Raw genomic sequence first — 20,723 nt, 5'->3', positions numbered from 1 at the left:
CACCCTTTATCAGGGCCTGCTCCCCTCCCCCGGCTTCCCTCACCCCCAAGCAGACACCCATCCAGCCTCTGCTCAATCCAGGATGTTTTTAAAGGTTGCCTGGTTTGGGGCCGAGTATCAGTAGGATTTTTTTGCAATCTTATAGCATTTGCTACGGATTGTTTTTTCGCCTACTCCATCCTGGACGAGTGAAATGGATTTGTGGTTACAGGGTGCATCTGTATGTAAATAGATTTTGATTCAACAATTGGATGTATATATACTTAGTTACTATATGGCAGAAACGGGGCGGAAAGGGTATCAGTAGCAACTGTGTGTTCTCCTTTGGGCATCTTTTGTAAGATGATTGGCACCCTCATTGCACAACTCATGCTTCCTCACCAGATAGAATGGTGTGAAGGGGGTGCCCTTGGGGATCACCTATGTCATTTCCGGTTCCGGGTAATACAGAGTGAGCCCTCCCACATTCTGGGTGTAGGCGGGCCATGCCTCACCCTGACCAGGCATGGAGTTATGCCCATTTAATTGCCCAAGCATGTTTGTGTTCAGGAAACTCCGCCCCAGTTAGCGACCCCTGCAGGTCTTCCTGTTAATATTTAATAAAGTGACCCATTTTAGCCAGCTTGGTGTCGAAGTGTTCATTTCCCATCCGATGCAACTTAGTTATGTGGAATTAGTGGCAAACCCATCTCACAGATTAGATGATCTGAAAAGAAATCTTATTTCTTCTCAATAGAATTGACCAGTTAAAGTGGATAAAACACTTTCTTTCTTTCTTTCTTTCTTTCTTTCTTTCTTTCTTTCTTTCTTTTCTTTCTCCTCCTCCACATCTTTTCTCAGAAATCCCACCTGTAGGCCAGATGTCCTTTATTTTGTCCTTACATGCCTTATATATCTTTGGGGTGGGTTATTGATTTCTGCTGTTGTGCTTCATTGAGACCAAAGCAGGCACCATAATCCATCACTAGTTCCACTGAGAACTCATTTAAATTGCTTTAACTACTTAGGTGGGCTGATAGGTGATGTGCTTTCCAAATTACCTCTGCCTGAGTTTGGATAGTGTGCAAACAGATTCTATACTCAGCATGTCTTTGAAGTGCTTAGCTATTTGGAATCCAGGTATCCATATGTTTCACATTTGCTGAAACTCATTTTTAGTATGATAATAGATTTGAATATGTTTAACATTTGGAAAGGTGCTAGTACTCCAGAGAATGATAAAAAATATCACTGCAAACAGACATTTTGTGGTTCTCTCTAAAACTGATCACCTTGACAACATAGATATAAAGTTATAAAGCTTAATAGAAAAAAGCATTCTTTATTTTTCCCCTAACAATTATAGCGCCTGCCAATGGTAAAGATAAATAAGAAGGACTGCCCCCACATTACTGATGTATGATGTGAATGCCTTTAAAATGTCCCCAACTTTTGAACGGGTCCAAAATTGAACAGGTCCAAAGATGGGCTACAAGAATGGTGGAAGGTCTTAAGCATAAAACGTATCAGGAAAGACTTAATGAACTCAATCTGTATAGTCTGGAGGACAGAAGGAAAAGGGGGGACATGATCGAAACATTTAAATATGTTAAAGGGTTAAATAAGGTTCAGGAGGGAAGTGTTTTTAATAGGAAAGTGAACACAAGAACAAGGGGACACAATCTGAAGTTAGTTGGGGGAATGATCAAAGGCAACATGAGAAAATATTATTTTACTGAAAGAGTAGTAGATCCTTGGAACAAACTTCCAGCAGACGTGGTTGGTAAATCCACAGTAACTGAATTTAAACATGCCTGGGATAAACATATATCCATTGTAAGATAAAATACAGGAAATAGTATAAGGGCAGACTAGATGGACCATGAGGTCTTTTTCTGCCATCAGTCTTCTATGTTTCTATGTTTCTATGTTTCTAACTTACATTTGAATGAGCCACTTTGATCTAGTGGTTAAGGCACCAGTTTAGAAAGCAGGAGAATTCTAGTCTCACCTGAGTTATGAAAGACAGTTGGGTAGTCTTCAGGTGGTACTCCCTCTCAGCCCAATTCACCTCCCAGGGTTGTTATTGTGGGGGAAAGGAGGAAAAAGATATGTTGGATATTTTCTTTTTTTTTTTTAATATAATTTTTATATAATTTTAAATTTATATACATATATACATACAATACATAAATCAATACTACTACATTTAAAAGAAAGCCAAAAACAAAGAAAAACAAACAGTATTTGGATGAATTTGCAGCATATCCTATAGAAAAAAGGGTTCCAACTATGGTAACATTCTATTATAGCTCTATTAAGTTATATGCATATGCCAGTTTTGGAAATGAATACACATCTTAAATTATACAAAACATTCTATATCTTAATATTAACAATAGATTCTAATACCAGCAATAGCTTTGTCAAATAAATGTTTTTCTGATCTTATTTTAACCACGGTTTTTTCTTTTTTTCTCTAACCAGTAATAGAACCTCTCCCAACACTTATAAAAATCTGATTCTTCCTTATTTTTGATTTCTAACGTTAACTTATCCATTTCTGCGCAGAGTATGATCTTTTCTATTATCTCTTCCTCCAGAGGGATTGCTTCATTCTTCCAATATTGGGCATAAATTAACCTGGCCACTGTAGTTATATGGATAAACAAATATATTTGGTGTTTTTCTAATTTTTGATAGAATATTCCTAGCAAAAAGCTTTCTGGATTTTTTTTCTATTTTAATGCCTAAAATTTCTTCCAGCCAATTTGTAATTGTATTCCAAAAACATTTTGCTTTGTCATACTTCCACCAAAGATGGTAATAAGAGCCAATCTCACCTTTACATTTCCAATACAGTGATACCTCATCTTACAAACGCCTCGTCATACAAACTTTTCGAGATACAAAACCGGGGTTTAAGATTTTTTTGCCTCTTCTTACAAACTATTTTCACCTTACAAACCCACCGCCGCCACTGGGATGCCCTGTCTCCGGACTTCTGTTGCCAGCAAAGCACCCGTTATTGTGCTGCTGGGATTCCCCTGAGGCTCTCCTCCATGGGAAACCCCACCTCCAAACTTCCATGTTTTTGTGATGCAGCAGGGGAATCCCAGCAGCGCAAAAACAGGTGGTTCGCTGGCAACGGAAGTCCGGAGGTGGGGTTTCCCAGCGAGAGGAGCCTCAGTGAAATCACAGCATCGCAAAAATAAGGTCTGGAGGTGGGGTTTCGAGGACTTCGGTGCGACTTCACTGATGCTCCCTTAGCTTTGAAACCCCACCTCGACTTCCGTTACCAGCGAAGCGCTCGTTTTTGCGATGCTAGGATTCCCCAGCTGGGATTCCCCTGCAGCATCGCAAAAACACAGAAGTCCGGAGGTGGGGTTTCCCATGGAGGGGAGCCTCTGGGGAATCCCAGCAGTGCAAAAATGGGCACTTCGGCTGGCAAAAGGGGTGAATTTTGGGCTTGCACGCATTAATCGCTTTTCCATTGATTCCTATGGGAAACATTGTTTCATCTTACAAACTTTTCAACTTAAGAACCTCGTACCGGAACCAATTAAGTTTGTAAGACAAGGTATCACTGTATGTTGGATATTTTCACTGTTTTCAGTTATTTATAAAAATAATAAAGGGAGGAAACAAATAAATAAGTAAACAAACACATGGAATAGGATCCTGAATTAGAGTCTTATTTTCATTGGATGCTTATATATCTTTATGCAAGGAGAATTATGTCCCTTTTTGATGCCTATCGCTGACCAGTTCAAGATCTTTTTTATTTTTATTATCATCTGTAGAATAGAGGTGGGAGTACATTGATGGCATTTACAGATAACCCTATCTGGGAGAGACAGTATTATTACTACAGGAAGCCATCAAGAAATTATACAGAGTGAACTGGGTGATCCCATGACCTCAAATAAGGAAAGTGGAATGCAGTGAAAAATGCATACTGTTGTAGTCATATACCAGGAGATTAATGATAAACATGTTTTCCATCTTTGTGGATTCAGTAGCTGGAAATAATTTTAAAAGATTAGGAAAAAAGATAACATTAAAACATCACATGATATCATTTTAAATGATGATTCATTTATTATAGTGGAGATTGTTATTTTATCTTAAGAATTCATTTTACAGAAGACTTTAATATCATAGGAGGATTCTACATCAAGAATCCAACTCCTCTCCTCTCCACTCCGCTCTCCCCTCTTCTCCTTCCCCCCTCTCTCTTTCTCTTATTATTTTGTCAATAATAGTAGACATTGGCAACAATAAAGTGGAAATAAAAACTGTTTATAAAGTCCCTGACAAAATATTATCTGAATTATTGAGATCATCGAGAAGGGAAAGGAATTTGAGACCAAACCATGTCTCTTTCTGTTCTGTGATTATAAGAATAAAATCAATAAGTGCTGTTCCAATTTCTTTTCATTTGCAGTTATTCAACACTAAAGGCTAAACCAAAGAGTGTGATATTAATCTACTTTTTGTTTTGAAACACAAAAAGCTGCTTTAGGAGGAAGGACATTTTGAATCAGAAGAGACCAAGGAAGAGATCCTTGACTCTTTCCCACATAATGCTTCTCTTTATCGAATTATTCATTCAAATCAAATAGATTTCCTTTTTAAATCAGAATAAGGTTAAATATGCTTGTTTAATTCTGATAACACATTTTATTCAGTTCTATACAACTTGTGCTGGATATCCAAAATTAGCTCTATTTGATTCATATAAAAGTCAGGACAAAATTATCTATGATGTAAATGGTAAAATCTCTTATTCTAAATTTGATATAAAGCACAGCCTAGCATTTACATTTTGACGATAAAAATCGTATCAATGAGTATGATTTAAAATTTTAGAAGGTTCTGGCATCGGATCAGAATACCTCTGGGACTGCCTTCTGCTGCACGAATCCCAGCAGTCGATCAGGTCCCACAGAGTTGGCCTTCTCTGGGTCCCGTCGACTAAACAATGTCGTCTGGCGAGACCCAGGGGAAGAGCCTTCTCTGTGGGGGACCCGGCCCTCTGGAACCAACTCCCTCCAGAGATTAGGATTGCCCCCACCCTCCTCACCTTTCATAAGTGATTAAAAACTCATCTTTGCCATCAGGCATGGGGAAATTGACACACACACCAATTGTCAAGGTTGGTGTATGGTTTGATTGGATTGTGTGATTATTTTATTATAAGGGTTTTAAATTGTATTTTTTTAAAATTGGATTTATACACTATTTATGTTGTTGTGAGCCACCCCGAGTCTTCAGAGAGGGACGGCATACAAATCTAATTAATAATAACAACAACAACAAGAAAGTATGGATCATCGACATCGCAATCCCAGGAGACAGCAGAATTGAGGAGAAGCAGCTAGAGAAATTAGTGAAATACGAAGATCTAAAAATCGAGCTGCAACGACTCTGGCATAAGCCAGTGAAAGTGGTCCCAGTGGTACTTGGCACACTGGGCGCAGTGCCAAAGGATCTCAGCGGAAATTTGAAAACCATTGGAATTGACAAAATCTCCATCTGTCAGTTGCAAAAGGCTGCTTTACTGGGATCTGCAAACATAATTCGCCGCTACATCACGCAGTCCTATGTGCTTGGGAAGCGCCCGACTGGTGATGAAATATGAAATCCAGCATAGTGATCTCGTTGGCTGTGTTGTACTGACATAATAATAATAATAATAATAATAATTATTATTATTATTATTATTATTATTATTATTATTATTCTGCTCCATGCTATAATATTTTCACTCACCCTGTTTCTAAAACGGTCTCTCCTATTGCTTCCACTATCTTGACTGCTGTATAATTGCCCTTTAATATCCATTGCAAATTAAATTCCTATCCCTTTAAACTCTATATCCTTTTGAAAGAAAAAAATTGCCTTTATGAGTAATTTTTAGGCTTTAATAGGTTAATATTACTAATGACTACAGTTGATAAGTTTAAGCCAAGTTGATGGATTCAGGTTTAAAGTAATCTTGGTGGACAATTGGTCAGGTGGTCTCTTACAACAGACTGGTCTATGTTCGAAGTATCCTGAAAAAATGTTCCTCTACTGTATTTGGATAAGTCTTGCTCAAGCAAAATTTAAAATTAAAAAGAGCAAAGGGAAATCTCCCATTCTCCGCTTTTTAAATTGTTGCTGTACGTATAAATTAGCATGTATGTATTGATTTGATGATGTCCAGCTGGCCACTCAGTGATAGGCTTCAAAAATATAAATAAAAAGCAGCCACATGGTATGAAGATAATTTTTCAATGTTAGCTGTTCTGGATATCTGGGAAGCTGCACTGTGGTTTTTTTTTTAAATGCCTGGTGTTAATAATGCCGACATCTGAATTCAAGAAGAAGAGAGTTTGGTCAGCTGATTTTGTCCCACAAGAAAAAAGCTAGAAACTCGTCACTTGAGCTTTTGAATGAGTATCTGTTTGTGTATGCTCCACCTACCGGGGCAAAGGTCAGGGTCTAGCTTACTCATAAATCCTCTTGCTGATGAGAGATAAAATAACTATAGGAGGCCTGCTCAGAACAGCAGCTGCAAAGGGGAAAGGGATAGCTGCAAGTATGCGGGAGCATGCTGACACTGCAGGAAATTCCAAGGAATATAAATATTTATCACTAGTGAGATAAAAATCGTGGTCTCATTAATGTGTACAAAAAAAGACCCAAAATTTCTCTTGTAGTGGAGAACCAATATGATCTTCCTTAGGTGTACATCAGGAATCTGTCAATGCATATTTCCTTACAATACCAATACTGCATATTGGCAAAAATAAAAATTACAGTACAGTGTTCCCTCACTTTTCACGGGGGATGCGTTCCAAGACCGCCCGCGAAAGTTGAATTTCCGCAAAGTAGAGATGCGGAAGTAAATAAACTATTTTTGGCTATGAACAGTATCACAAGCCTTCCCTTAACACTTTAAACCCCTAAATTGCAATTTCCCATTCCCTTAGCAACCATTCAGATTATTACTCACCATGTTTATTTATTAAAGTTTATTTTTTAAAAAAATTATTAAAGGCAGATGAAAGTTTGGCGATGACACATGACGTCATCGGGTGGGAAAAACCGTGGTATAGAGAAAAAACCCGCAAAGTATTTTTTTAATTAATATTTTTGAAAAACCGTGGTATAGACTTTCCGCGAAGTTCGAACCCGCAAAAATCGAGGGAACACTGTATTGGCAAAATTGGCATATAAATCAAATAAATAAATAAAATATGTCTTAAGAGTAGAAATATCTTTAACTTATTTTTCTGTTAAATTATTTTAGTTTCCAAGAGTATTTCGATATGTTTATTGCAGTTGTAATCATGACTTTGTGACTTTTATGTGCATTGATTTAGGTTAGACTGTTAAAATCATTAAGATCTAGTAATTTATTCTGGACTTCTAAAACTATAGGACAGCTAATAAAAATGAGATCCATACCCTCATTTGAAAATTCTCTTCAGATCATGCCGATGTTTCAAAATAATAATACTGTGGAACTGTCATTTACAACGATAAACCAGAGAGGAGGGAAATTTAAAAATGCTGACAGGATTAGAACAGCACTTCCCAAAAAAGGCAACACAGTTCCTTGAAGAGCAATTCTGAAGTTCAACAGGAAAATTAAGGGGCCCTAGGGTGTGTAGAAAGACATATGTGAGTGATCTTTCCCAGAGTTTATAGTGTCTTCTTTTGCAACTGTACTGCATAATTCAGAACTTATAAAGAATTTGATTATGGTGATGGTGATTGAAAAGATTATAAGACATTACTACAATGGTGACTGATAATAACCATAAAGTGAGAAAATTTGGATAAAATGAAAAGGACGGAATTTAACAAAGAGAAGTGTAAAATGCTGCACCTGGATTGGAAGAAAATGAAAGGCCTAAGTATGGGATGAAGAAGGTATGGTTTGGCTAGAAGACATATCAAGTTGTAGAACACAAGTTAAATACAATCCTGTTGCTTTAAAAAATGCAAATACAGTGATACCTTGTCTTACAAACTTAATTGGTTCTGGGACGAGGTTCTTAAGGTGAAAAGTTTGTTAGACAAAACAATGTTTCCCATAGGAATCAATGGAAAAGCGATTAATGCGTGCAAGCCCAAAATTCACCCCTTTTGCCAGATGAAGCGCCCGTTTTTGTGCTACTGGGATTCCCCTGAGGTTCCCCTCCATAGGAAATCCCACCTCTGGACTTCTGTGTTTTTGCGATGCTGCAGGGGAATCCCAGCAGGGGAATCCCAGCATCGCAAAAACAAGTGCTTCGCTGGCAACGGAAGTCCAGAGGTGGGGTTTCCCATGGAGAGGAGCCTCAGGGGAATCCCAGCAGTGCAAAAACGGGTGCTTCGCTGGCAACGGAAGTCCGGAGGCAGGGCATCCCGTCGGCGGCGGTGGGTTTGTAAGGTGAAAATAGTTTGTAAGAAGAGGCAAGAAAATCTTAAACCCCGGGTTTGTATCTCAAAAAGTTTGTATGATGAGGCGTTTGTAAGATGAGGTATCACTGTACTACTTTGGGGCACATTAACAGAAGTAGAGTCCAAATCATGGAAAGTAATTGTTCCACTTATTTTGCTCTGGTTAGATCCTTTTAGTGTTGTTCTTTATTATTTTGGGCACCATCATTCAAAATGGACAATAGTAGGATAGAGGAGGGCTATTAAGATGATGAGGGATTTAAATATATGTTGCTTGGCTCTCCACCTGTACTAATTGATGAGAGAATACAAAGCCACACATAAAGGACATAGAAAGGGTCAAGATGTAAAAAACACAAAGTTCATGGTCTCTGCTCCAGCATTGTGGAGGCATTAGGGCATTTGAATTATTTCTGTTACATTTTCAGACTGAAGCCCATTGTCTTCAGTCATTCCTCCATTCTGGAGGAAAATACTGATTTATGATTGGCTAGACTGTCTGGCAGCTTCCTATAAAAAGGCTGGCTGTCAGACAGAGCCTTTGCTGAGCTGTAAACAGTTGTCAAATAAAGAGCTGTTGTTTCTGTCTGCCTCTTCCGTTCAACCTATCTAACACTGGCGACAAGGATGGGATTGCAAGGCAGAGTGGAGCTGACCTCTCGCAATCCAGCTCGAGGCGGTAAGTCTTTGACAAATGGCCTTTCTAAAGAGCCAACTCAGCCAGCATAATGACACACGCCCCACCTAGTCACTTTACCCCAGCACGGGAGCACTGGGATACCTACATAACTCACTTTGAATGCTTCATGGAGGCAAATGATCTCCTTGGGCTATTGGATAACCGCAAACGAGCACTCTTCTTGAGCTACTACAGATGTGTTCAAAATAGCCGAGGCACTCGCCAACCAACCAGCCACCTGGTCCACCCTACTGACAATGCTTAAGACCCCTTATTCCTCCGAACCCTCCATATTCATGCAGCGGCATCCCTTCAATCTGCAGAACAAGAAAGAGAGGGAGTCCATTATACCCATTGTGCTGAGCAAGGCAGCTGCCCATTGTGAGTTCCGTGATCTAGATGAGCTACTGCTTGACTGAGTGATCTGTGGAATTTGGGACATTAACCTTCAATAGAGGTTTCTTTCAGAGACCACCCTCATTCTCCAGATTGCTCTGGACAAGGCCAGCGCAGCCGAGGCATCCACTAGATTGAGTGAGGCACTACAGTAGCCAAGCAGCCCAAAAAGCATGTGAAAGACGTTTTGGGTGCATCATGAGAGTTTGGGGCAAGACTTCTCACCTGACAGTGATGAGGAAGTTTGCTGCCTTTGATTCAAAAAGCACAAAGCAGAAAGCACACCCGATGACACATCTCCACCATGTGCCAAGTCACCATCACCACACCGACTGCTGATACTGCGAGGCCATCTGTCAATAATGTAACCTTCGTGATCATCTAGCAAGAGTCTGTTGTGCCAAGCTGCTTTCACCGCAGACAACACAATGAGCACCGAGCAAGCCAGACTACAGCAAGCAACCTCAACACTAACAATTTTTTTAACATGCGAATTTTCTTCATAACAATATAACAAGAGTTCTTCCCAATTAGACTAACAATCTGTATTAGCGATGAGAAAACAAGTATGTTTTAGATAATTTTGCCTCAAAATGATTAGTGTCATCCAGCTTGGCCATTGGTAAGATATTGGAATGCTTGTCCAAACAGTTTGATTAGCAATAGTTCTTTCCCCATAGCTAGTCCAGCATTTTATTCACATAGGATCCAAGCAAAGAAGCTCACAGGCTGAATGTGGAGACAATAATAGTTGTTCCATAAATTTACTTACTTTTTCTACACTATCTAAATTTGTGGCTCTCCTATAAGGAAGCAGTGAATTCCTTAGTTGAATAAATTCTAAATAATGAAAAATCAATCCTGATTCTTTCTGTAACTGATAACTTTTAATTCTATCATTGTGGAAGAAAGAGAAAAACATACATCTACTTTTTCTATTATGTATATAGATTTATATATTTTTATCTTGTTTTCTTTCTGCTTTCTTGTTCATCTCCTTTCTAAGTCCCAAACTCACTAAGACTGTCCCATTATGAATTGATAATTTCATTATTTATTTTATTCACCTAAAGAGGCTAATAAAAACTTTTTCTGTATCATATTTTACAGAGGAAAAATTTCCGCTATGCTCTATCCATCGGTGTGTCATTTGAAGTCAAGAAGATGCCATACAAAGTTCATCCAGCAAAACTTCCTGAAGGAAGCATAGCTGTGAGTAGCACTGAAAATAAATATAGAACATTAATGTCTGTTGTTTGAATAATTTTGATTACTGTGACAGAATATATTTATAGACAGGAGTTTCAAGATAAGAGTTTCCTGTGTTTTCTAATGTAAATCCATTCTTTGGATGTTTTTTTTAAAAGATAGTCATCTAAGTTTTCAAATAATCCTCGTGTTGGGTTCCGTTTCCATTTTAATAGTTCTTAGTTGTATATAATGGCAGAAAATGCAAATCCTAATATCTCAGAGATATGGTTCTGGTATATCTTAGAAATGGCAGTAGTCACAGGGAATGACTACATCATTTATTTTATTTATATATTTATATATTTATTTATTGGATTTGTATGCCATATTACTGTTGTGATTCAACCTGAGGCTCCTCAGGGAATGGCTGGAACTCTGCCGGATCCATGCTCAGAGGGGGAGGACGATCAACAGGAGTGGGAGGACCAGGCAGAAGAGGAAGAGGAGGAGGAAGAGCAGCCTGAGACCCCTGGGGGGGGGGCTCTCCCCAGCGAGTAGCCTGGATTCATTAGATGAAGACGCCCAGGCTATCATAGATATGAGGCAGAGACGGGCAGCCCAAAGAAGGGGCCAATTAGCAAGGTATTTCCATCCCTGAATTGGTAACAGCTGGGTTTGGGTGTGGTTCTCCTCAGCAGGGTTGAAAAGGCAGGCCCGCCCTTACTGTATTGTGGAGAGTTATCAATTGGGAGTCCTGTGACCTTGCTTCGATTCTTGGCGTCTCTGATCCTGGCTTGTGTCTTCGAAGGCTGAAGACTTGGGGGAGGCGTGGGTTTTATTACCTCCAGTGTTGTTTTTGCCAGCAAGAATCCTGTTTTATTGCCTGGCCGTCGTGAAACCTCTGTGAAGCTTCATAACGTTCCTGTCTGTAAGAACAGTTTTTGTTACCTGTGTTTGCTTTCAAATATATAAACTGCCTTTGCTTTTTACCAGTGTGTCTGGCTACTCTTTTTAGCTGGTGTTGGCGTCTGGGGGGACCCAGACAGAACAATTACACATATACTGAAATACATTTGTTTCTTTGCTTATAATTCACATTTCTAAAATCACCCAATTTTTCAACAACGTAGCGGGTGAGGATATATTGGTTGAGTATTATCATCTGGTGACAGCTGACACAATGGCATCAGATGACCTCACCCAGAAGATTCATGTAGATATTAACTAGGAGGGGTACAATGCCAAGGCTTGAGGCATTTTATGTTCAAGAGATTTTGGATTCCATCTCTTTCCATTAATTTTTATTGGATTCACATATAGAAAGGAAGAGAAGATTATAAGAATTTTTAAAGCAAGAATGATCATATCCTTACTGTTATAAGGTTATAACAGAGGAAGAACCTTGTCTGTGGTGGCTCCGACCCTCTGGAACCAGCTCCCCCCAGAGATTAGGATTGCCCCCACCCTCCTTGCCTTTCGGAAACTCCTTAAAACCCACCTCTGCCATCAGGCATGGGGGAATTGAAACATCTCCCCCTTGCCCATGTAGTTTCTGTGTATGATTCGACTGTGTGCTTGTTTTTTATATATTGGGGTTTCTTTTGGATTTTTTAACCTAAAACTGTAATTTAGATTGCTAAATATTAGATTTGTTACTATGTATTGTTTTTTACCATTGTTGTGAGCCGCCCCGAGTCTACAGAGAGGGGCGGCATATAAATCCAATAAATCTAATCTAATCTAATATATTGAATATATATATTGTTGTGTTAAGTCCTGTTAAAGTGAGGCTAACTTTTAGATGACCCTTAACTTCAACTGTTTCGAGGGGAAACTTAGAACATTCATATTTGAGCGCACTCTTTCTAGTATTATGACCTTGTGGGCCCAGAATATAAATTACAGGGGATTTGCCTATTATTTCACAGTTCCAGTTTGAGTCAAAATATGCTGTTGTATCTATGCTGGCCTGTTCATGCCTATTGCAGCTAACTACACAGTAACTACATCTTCACACTCTGTTATTAATCATATCATGAGAGATCAGAGAGCACCACCCTAGTCTTTGGAACTCTGGATATCAGAGAAGTGTACTTAATGCCATTTCTATGGTATAGTCAACAAGAAGTCTGTCTAAAATGGTTCCAGACAATCTGCTTCATTTAAGGCCTCTTGTAGTTAGAGCCTTGCAGAAATTGGAGATCAGAATCTAGACAAAAGTTGTTGAGGACTGTTGGGTCTAATTTTTTTTTTTTTTTTAAGGAGATGTAGTCTTACCACTTTTAAAGCAGATGAACCATATCTTTCATCCTTTAGGAAGTTACATGGACTCAGTCACATGCTACATGTTGGGAGATCTTCACCAGTCAGGAAGGACTGATATGCAATAAATAGTAGGAGGCAGGTTATAGACCCAAAATCCATTTCCTCCTGAAGCACAAGATCAGACACTTTCCAAACTGGACAAGACTGAATTTAAATTGAGTCAACTAGATTTCTCCATTCTAAATCTAACTCTAAGCAAATCCAAAAAATATTGTTTGTTAACGTCTAACAATATTCTTCATAGTGGCTTTGCACATGTTGTTAAAATCCATTTCTTCATAGAAAGCAACAAGTCAGTTTAAAAAGAGACCTTTTGTCACTTTTGTTGCCACTATACTGTATAATCAATAATGAGACTAGTGAAGTTTAACTATTCCATTTATTTATTTACTTATTTGTATTTCTGACTTTATTATTTTTATAAATGTTTCAAGGTAGCGAACATATCCAATACACCTTCCTCCTCTTATTTTCTCCAAAACACTGTGAGGTGAGTTGGACTGATAAAGAATGAGTGGCCCAAAGTAATCCAGCTGGCCTTCATGACTAAGTGGGACTTTAATTTACAATCTCCTGTTTTCATGATTCATAATGGTTAAGGCATAAGGCTAAAAAGGATGGTTTCATTATGTTTAAGACATCAGGTTAAACTCACAGGAGATTGTGAGTTATAGTCCTGCCTTAGACTCAAAGTGACCTTGGGCTAGTCATTTTCTCTCACTCTTAGGAATTAGCAAATAGCAATAGCCAATAGAAAACCATTTCTGCAAAGGTCTTGTAAAGAAAACTGCAGGATTTGTTCAGGGAAATGAATACAGTGATCCCCCGCGTTTCGCGATCCCGATCATTGCGAAAGGCTATATGGCGATTTTTCAACCCGGAAGTCAAAACACCATCTGCGCATGCGCGCCCTTTTTCTATGGCCACGCATGCGTAGATGGCGCCAGGCAGATCAGCTGCTGGGCGGCTTCCCTGGGTCTTCCCCCTCTTGCTGGCGGGAGGGCGAGCGCCGGGCATCAGCGAGGAGTTTCCCCACCGCCCACACAAACTCCTCGCTGCTGCCGTGCCCGCCGCTTGTCTTGTCCGCCCGCCGCTTGTCCGCCGCCTGCCTGCCCGCGCGCCCGCCGCTCGCCCGCCCACGCCCTTCGCTCGCGCCGCTTCCCAGCTGAGTCCTGAAGCCAGAAGGCAAAGGCGAACTTCCGCGTTTGGCTTCGGGACTCAGCTGGGAAGCGGCGCTGGGGTTTCCCCACTGCCCACGCAAACTCCTCGCTGCCGCTCGCCCGCCCTTTGCCCACCCACGCCGTTCGCTCGCGCCACTTCCCAGCTGAGTCCAGAAGCGAACTTCCGCGTTTGGCTTCAGGACTCAGCTGGGAAGCGGCGCGAGCGAACGGCGTGGGCGGGCGAAGGGCGGGCGAGCGGCAGCGAGGAGTTTGCGTGGGCGGTGGGGAAACCCCAGCGCCGCTTCCCAGCTGAGTCCCGAAGCCAAACGCGGAAGTTCGCCTTTGCCTTCTGGCTTCAGGACTCAGCTGGGAAGCGGCACGAGCGAACGGCGTGGGCGGGCAAAGGGCAGGCGAGCGGCGGGCGCGCGGGCAGGCAGGCGGCGGACAAGCAGCGGGCGGACAAGACAAGCGGCGGGCGCGGCAGCAGCGAGGAGTTTGCGTGGGCGGCGGGGAAACCCCAATCTTCGGCTCCTCGCTGCTGCGGCGGAAGTAAAAACACCATCTGCGCATGCGCAGATGGTGTTTTTACTTCCGCACCGCTACTTCGCGAAAAACCGATCATTGCGAGGGGTCCTGGAACGGAACCCTCGCGATAATCGGGGGACCACTGTAATTGGATCTGAAAGAATGGGGGGAAATATCCATAATGTAGCATGTCTCATTTAAGGCATCATCCTCATTGTTGTTGTTGTTATTATTATTATTCAATACTATAGTCTCTTCTGTGGTTTCAACCCTTGGAACTTCCCAGAAATGGACCATAGTAAAAATGATTAATATTCAATTCCTATTGGGTGATATCTTAAATAACATGTATTGAACTAACTTTTTATGAGTTCTTTCTTACTCCCACTGCTCTATTGGGGGTGAAATTTGATACTGCTGTGTCCATAAAGCCTATTTGACAGTTTAAAATTAAAACATGTATTTCCTGCTTCAGAAGAGTTTGGGAAATAACATGTGTAGCTTTATTGATAAGACCCTTTACTTGGGAATTGGAAAGTCCAGTTCTAGTTTTTAGAGTTAGTAATTCTATGGTTTGATGTAGAAGATCTGTGACTGTTTCTGCCTTTTATCTCAAGAGTTTCCGGTTCTGAAATAGTAATAATAATTAATAATAATTTATTAGATTTGTATGCTGCCCCTCTCCGAGGACTTGAGATTGGAGCATGTAGTCCATGGTTATTACGGTATTAAAATCTTCATACTTAACAATGATCTGTTTGTTCTGCTTTTGTTTTGAGCAGAACTATGAGAAAAGATCTTATCTATGAAATCTAAGAAAAAGCCCACTGTAGTCCAATCAGTGGGCTTGAGGTAGCTGGCATGTCTCCCTGTTTTGAGACTTTGTGGTTCCCAAATACAGTGATACCTCGTCTTACAAACGCCTCGTCATACAAACTTTTCGAGATACAAACCCGGGGTTTAAGATTTTTTTGCTTCTTCTTACACACTATTTTCACCTTACAAACCCACCACCACCGCTGGGATGCCCCGCCTCCGGAATTCCGTTGCCAGCGAAGTGCCCGTTTTTGCGCTGCTGGGATTCCCCTGAGGCTCCCCTCCATGGGAAACACCACCTCTGGATTTCCGTGTTTTTGTGATGTTGCAGGGGAATCCCAGCAGTGCAAAAATGTGCACTTCGCTGGCAACAGAAGTCTGGAGGTGGGGTTTCCCAGCGAGGGGAGCCTCAGTGAAATTGCAGCATCGCAAAAACACAGAGGTCCAGAGGTAGAGTTTTGAGGACTTCGGCATTTTTGCAATGCTGCAATTTCACTGAGGCTCATTTTTGCAATGCTGGGATTCTCCTGCTGGGATTCCCCTGCAGCATGGCAAAAACACAGAAGTCCAGAGGTGGGGTTTCCCATGGAGGCGAGCCTCAGGGGAATCCCAGCAGTGCAAAAACGGGTGCTTTGGCTGGCAAAAGGGGTGAATTTTGGGCTTGCACGCATTAATCGCTTTTCCACTGATTCCTTTGGGAAACATTGTTTCATCTTACAAACTTTTCACCTTAAGAACCTCATCCTGGAACCAATTAAGTTTGTAAGACAAGGTATCACTGTACATGTATCTGGGGTATCATTAAAGGTATCTGGGGTATCATTAAAAAAAAGTGGAAATCATTTTGTTCATCCTCAATATCCAGAGTTCAGAAAGATACTTCTCTACCTATTTATCCAAAGGTAGACTATTAAAAACAGATCTTGAGCAAAACAGATAATATCTTTTGGTAACTGAAATTAACAGAAAGGAAGAATAGCCTCCACTCATTAGTGATGAGTTCTAATTTGCATAATCCACAGCTAAACTCCAAAGCCCAGTACTGTATGCATGATTCTGTAAAGCATTTTTGATCTTTTTGTGCATTATGACATTTAGAGAAATCCGTAAATTAAGTCAATGTTCCAATCTGTACACTAGCTCAGGAACTGAGTATCTGTTCAATTTATTGAAAATGCTGATGAACAAATCCTGTAATAGTCTCACAGCTATGTTAGAGTAAACATAAGGATTATTTCGGAGAGGCATCATTTCAAATTGAATAGGAAGATGACACATGTCAAACCAGAAAATATAGTTATGTGTAAATTCAGAAATAGGATTTCTATATATTTAGGTTACTCATTTTATTAATTTTATTTCAATTTTTTTTAAAAATAAGCAGGCCCATATTATATGCCACTAAGAACTGTATCTGTTTCTCATAGATCCCTGTAACAGTTAGATAAAATTTAAAATTTAGTTGTTATGATTGGGAATTGTGGTTTCTTTCTTTTCTTTTTTAAAGGGTGATGACAATAAAAGTAATGGTAAAAAATATATATGAAATTGATATTAAGGATATATTGAGGAGATTGATGGCGGCCTAAATGATCAGATGTAATAAGAAAAGAAGCAGCTAAAATAAACTGTATTAGTTAATAGCTTTTTAAATGCATATAAGAAATGCAAAGAAATATAAGAAATCCAAAGACGGGCTACAAGAATGGTGGAAGGTCTTAAGTATAAAACGTATCAGGAAAGACTTAATGAACTCAATCTATATAGTCTGGAAGACAGAAGGAAAAGGGGGGACATGATCGAAACATTTAAATATGTTAAAGGGTTAAATAGGGTTCAGGAGGGAAGTGTTTTTAACAGGAAAGTGAACACAAGAAGAAGGGGACACAATCTGAAGTTAGTTGGGGGAAAGATCAAAGGCAACATGAGAAAATATTATTTTACTGAAAGAGTAGTAGATCCTTGGAACAAACTTCCAGCAGACGTGATTGGTAAATCCACAGTAACCGAATTTAAACATGCCTGGGATAAACATATATCCATTGTAAGATAAAATACAGGAAATAGTATAAGGGCAGACTAGATGGACCATGAGGTCTTTTTCTGCCGTCAGTCTTCTATGTTTCTATGAAATTTGAATAATTATCTTTTATCCAGATTTTAAAAGTACAGGAGGTAACACTGGACGGATTATGAATACCCAATTAAAAAAATTATTGTTATTTTGTATTTTATATTGTATTTGTAGATTGATGGTATTATGTAAGTGTTGGTTATGACCTATAAAGCCCTTCATGGCATCAAACCAGAATATCTCCGGGATCGTCTTCTGCCACATGAATCCCAGTGACCAGTTAGGTCCCACAGAGTTGGCCTTCTCCGGGTCCCGTCGACTAAACAATGTCGTTTGGCGGGACCCAGGGGAAGAGCCTTCTCTGTGGCAGCCCCGACCCTCTGGAACCAGCTCCCCCCAGATATCAGAGTTGCTCCCACCTTCCTTGCCTTTCTTAAGCTCCTTAAAACCCACCTCTGTCGTCAGGCATAGGCGAATTGACATATTCCGTTCCCCCTAGGCTTATAAAATTTATGCATGGTATGTCTGTATGTATGATTGGTTCCTTAAATTGGGGTTTTTTTAATTACTTTTAATATTAGATTTGTTTATATTGTCTTTCTACTGTTGTTAGCCGCCCCGAGTCTGCGGAGAGGGGCGGCATACAAATCTAATAAATAAATATATTGCATATGTGATTGGTATAGTATTGTGGACCATCTGTGTCCCGCTCAGTTGATCATGGATTCTAATAAATAAATATATTGCATATGTGATTGGTATAGTATTGTGGACCATCTGTGTCCCGCTCAGTTGATCATGGATTCTGAGCATCAAAAGATGGGTGTGAGTTGGTATTCTTGGCCACTGTATTTGCAACCCACGTCTGATAATGAGGAGGTCAGAGAGGATGTGGAGTCAGAGGCTGAAAGTCAGTCAGAAACTGTAGCACCTCCAGAGGTGCCTATGAGTGACTCGGGGGAAGAGGAAGGCCTCTTATTGACGCTAGGGTACGCAGGAATGTTAGAAGGCAGGAATTTCTGAACAGGAAGTGGTCTATGCGTGAATAGATCTATAGGACACTTGGCCATGCCTTTATGCTACTTAATGGTGAGTCTCATAACATGTGATTTTAGGAAATCAATGTTAAATATGAGAGCTGGATGATCCGATCATGCTGGTGATTTATTTCTGTGCTTTACAAATTAAAAAACTGAAAACTGTGTCTTTAAGCTTCCTGTCAATTCAGCGTGAGTCATGTTAATTAGAGAATGCATCAAAGAAAACTTTTGGATTTCTGCCCAGGACTTTAATTACCAGCTGCTATAGCAACAGACTGCTTTCTGGCCTCTGCTGATATGTTTTATACAGTTAACCTTTTTGCTAGTGAAGTATTAGAAAATTATATACAGTAGTCCCTCACCTATCGCTGGTGTTACGTTCCAGACCTGGCCGCGATAGGTGAAATCCGCAATGGGGAATTTATCGACTGATAGTACTTATTTAAGTATTTATATTGTAATTGTTTGGTAAGTTTTCATTGTTTTAAGTGTTTATAAACCCTTCCCACACAGTATTTATTTTAGATACAGTATTTAAATACAGTATTTACAATTTTAGATATATATATTTTTTTAAAAACCTGCCGATCGAGTTCGGCGGGCTGTTTAAATCTGCCGATCAACTTCCTCAGAAACCCGCGATGAAGTGAAGCCGCAGTAGGCGAAGCGCGGTATAGCGAGGGACTACTGTACTTAACACCTGTAAACTTTGTGTGTGTACAGTGAACCCTCGATCATCGCGAGGGTTCCGTTCCAGGACCCCAAGCGATGATCGATTTTTCGCGAAGTAGCGGTGCGGAAGTAAAAACACCATCTGCGCATGTGCAGATGGTGTTTTTACTTCCACCGCTGCAGCGCGTTGCTGGGGAGCGCGCGCGCGTTGCTGGGGCCGCTCCCCAGCTGGGGAGCGGATCTGGGGTTTCCCCAAGCGCGCGCGCGTTGCCGGCTCCGCTTCCCAGCTGGGAAGCAAAGCTAGGCTGCCCCAAGCGCGCGCGCGTTGCTGGGGCTGCTCCCCAGCTGGGGAGCGGATCTGGGGTTTCCCCAAGCGTGCGTGCGTTGCCGGCTCCGCTTCCCAGCTGGGAAGCGGAGCTAGGCTGCCCCAAGCTCGCGCGCGCCGCCCGCCCGCCCACGCTGTTGCCGGCTCCGCTTCCCAGCTGGGAAGCAGAGCTAGGCTGCCCCAAGCTCGCGCGCGCCGCCCGCCCGCTCACGCTGTTGCCGGCTCCGCTTCCCAGCTGGGAAGCGGAGCTAGGCTGCCCCAAGCTCGCGCTCCAGCCCACCGCCGCTGGGGTCTTACTGGGGCAAGAGGGGGAAGACCCAGGGAAGCCTCTGCCCGGTGGGGAAACTCCACCATCTACGCATGCGTGGAAGGGCACGCATGCGCAGATGGTGGAGTTTACTTCCGGGTTGAAAACTAGCGAAATAGCCCTTTCGCGATCCTTGAGGACGCGAAACTCGAGGGTTCACTGTATATCAATTTCTTGAAGGGCTCATCATTGGAACAGAATAGGAACCAGTCCTTATAAATTGTAACGATACAAGCAACAAAGTTACAGTTATACAGATAGCACTTGAAAAAGGAAGATTTAATTTTAGGCTAGGATGCTGAATGTTTTGATCCTTCATGCACCTTCCTCATCCAAGGAATTAAAAAATATTCCAGTGGAAGATAAATTCTGGTGCTTAGGTGTCCACATATTTGCTCCGCATGTATTCTGTAACCGAAACATGTTCTTTAAAATGGCATCTGCTTTGGTATGCTTTCCTGCAGTTGTTAGCCTGGTGTCCAAAAGAAATTTCTGAAAATATGCAGAATGATCAGGTGTGTGTTTTTTAAGGACTATTTGAGAATGAGGATTATTTTTCCAAACAGATGTTTTATTGCCAGATGCCCAAAACAGACTACAAACTGTTGAAAAATGATAATGCTTTTATGTCTTCTCAGAACTGGCTATGTTTTATGGAGATTTGCCAATTCTACAACTTGCTGTGTTGTAGGCTGAAATTCTTTTCAAGTCTTTACTGATTATGCTTTTTATACTGTTCTCCAGAACTCAATCAGTAGAATATTAATTGTAGTTCCAGGAAAGAAATTTGAAATA

At 40.9% G+C, this 20,723-nt stretch overlaps 1 protein-coding gene across 1 annotated transcript in view; it reads left to right on the top strand.

Moving 5' to 3' along the window:
* Positions 1 to 20,723, top strand: part of ITGA8 (integrin subunit alpha 8) — a 171,601-nt gene that overhangs the window by 133,980 nt on the left and 16,898 nt on the right. Inside the window, exon 28 of the mRNA XM_070767084.1 lies at positions 10,604 to 10,705. Coding sequence (XP_070623185.1) covers positions 10,604 to 10,705 — 102 coding nt within the window. The remainder of the gene's footprint in view (positions 1 to 10,603; positions 10,706 to 20,723) is intronic.

Source organism: Erythrolamprus reginae, chromosome Z (assembly GCF_031021105.1).
Source record: "Erythrolamprus reginae isolate rEryReg1 chromosome Z, rEryReg1.hap1, whole genome shotgun sequence".
NCBI classification, from domain to species: Eukaryota; Metazoa; Chordata; class Lepidosauria; order Squamata; family Dipsadidae; genus Erythrolamprus; species Erythrolamprus reginae.
The sequence above is the reverse complement of the archived record's forward strand: the minus strand, read 5'-3'. Positions and strand labels throughout refer to the sequence as shown.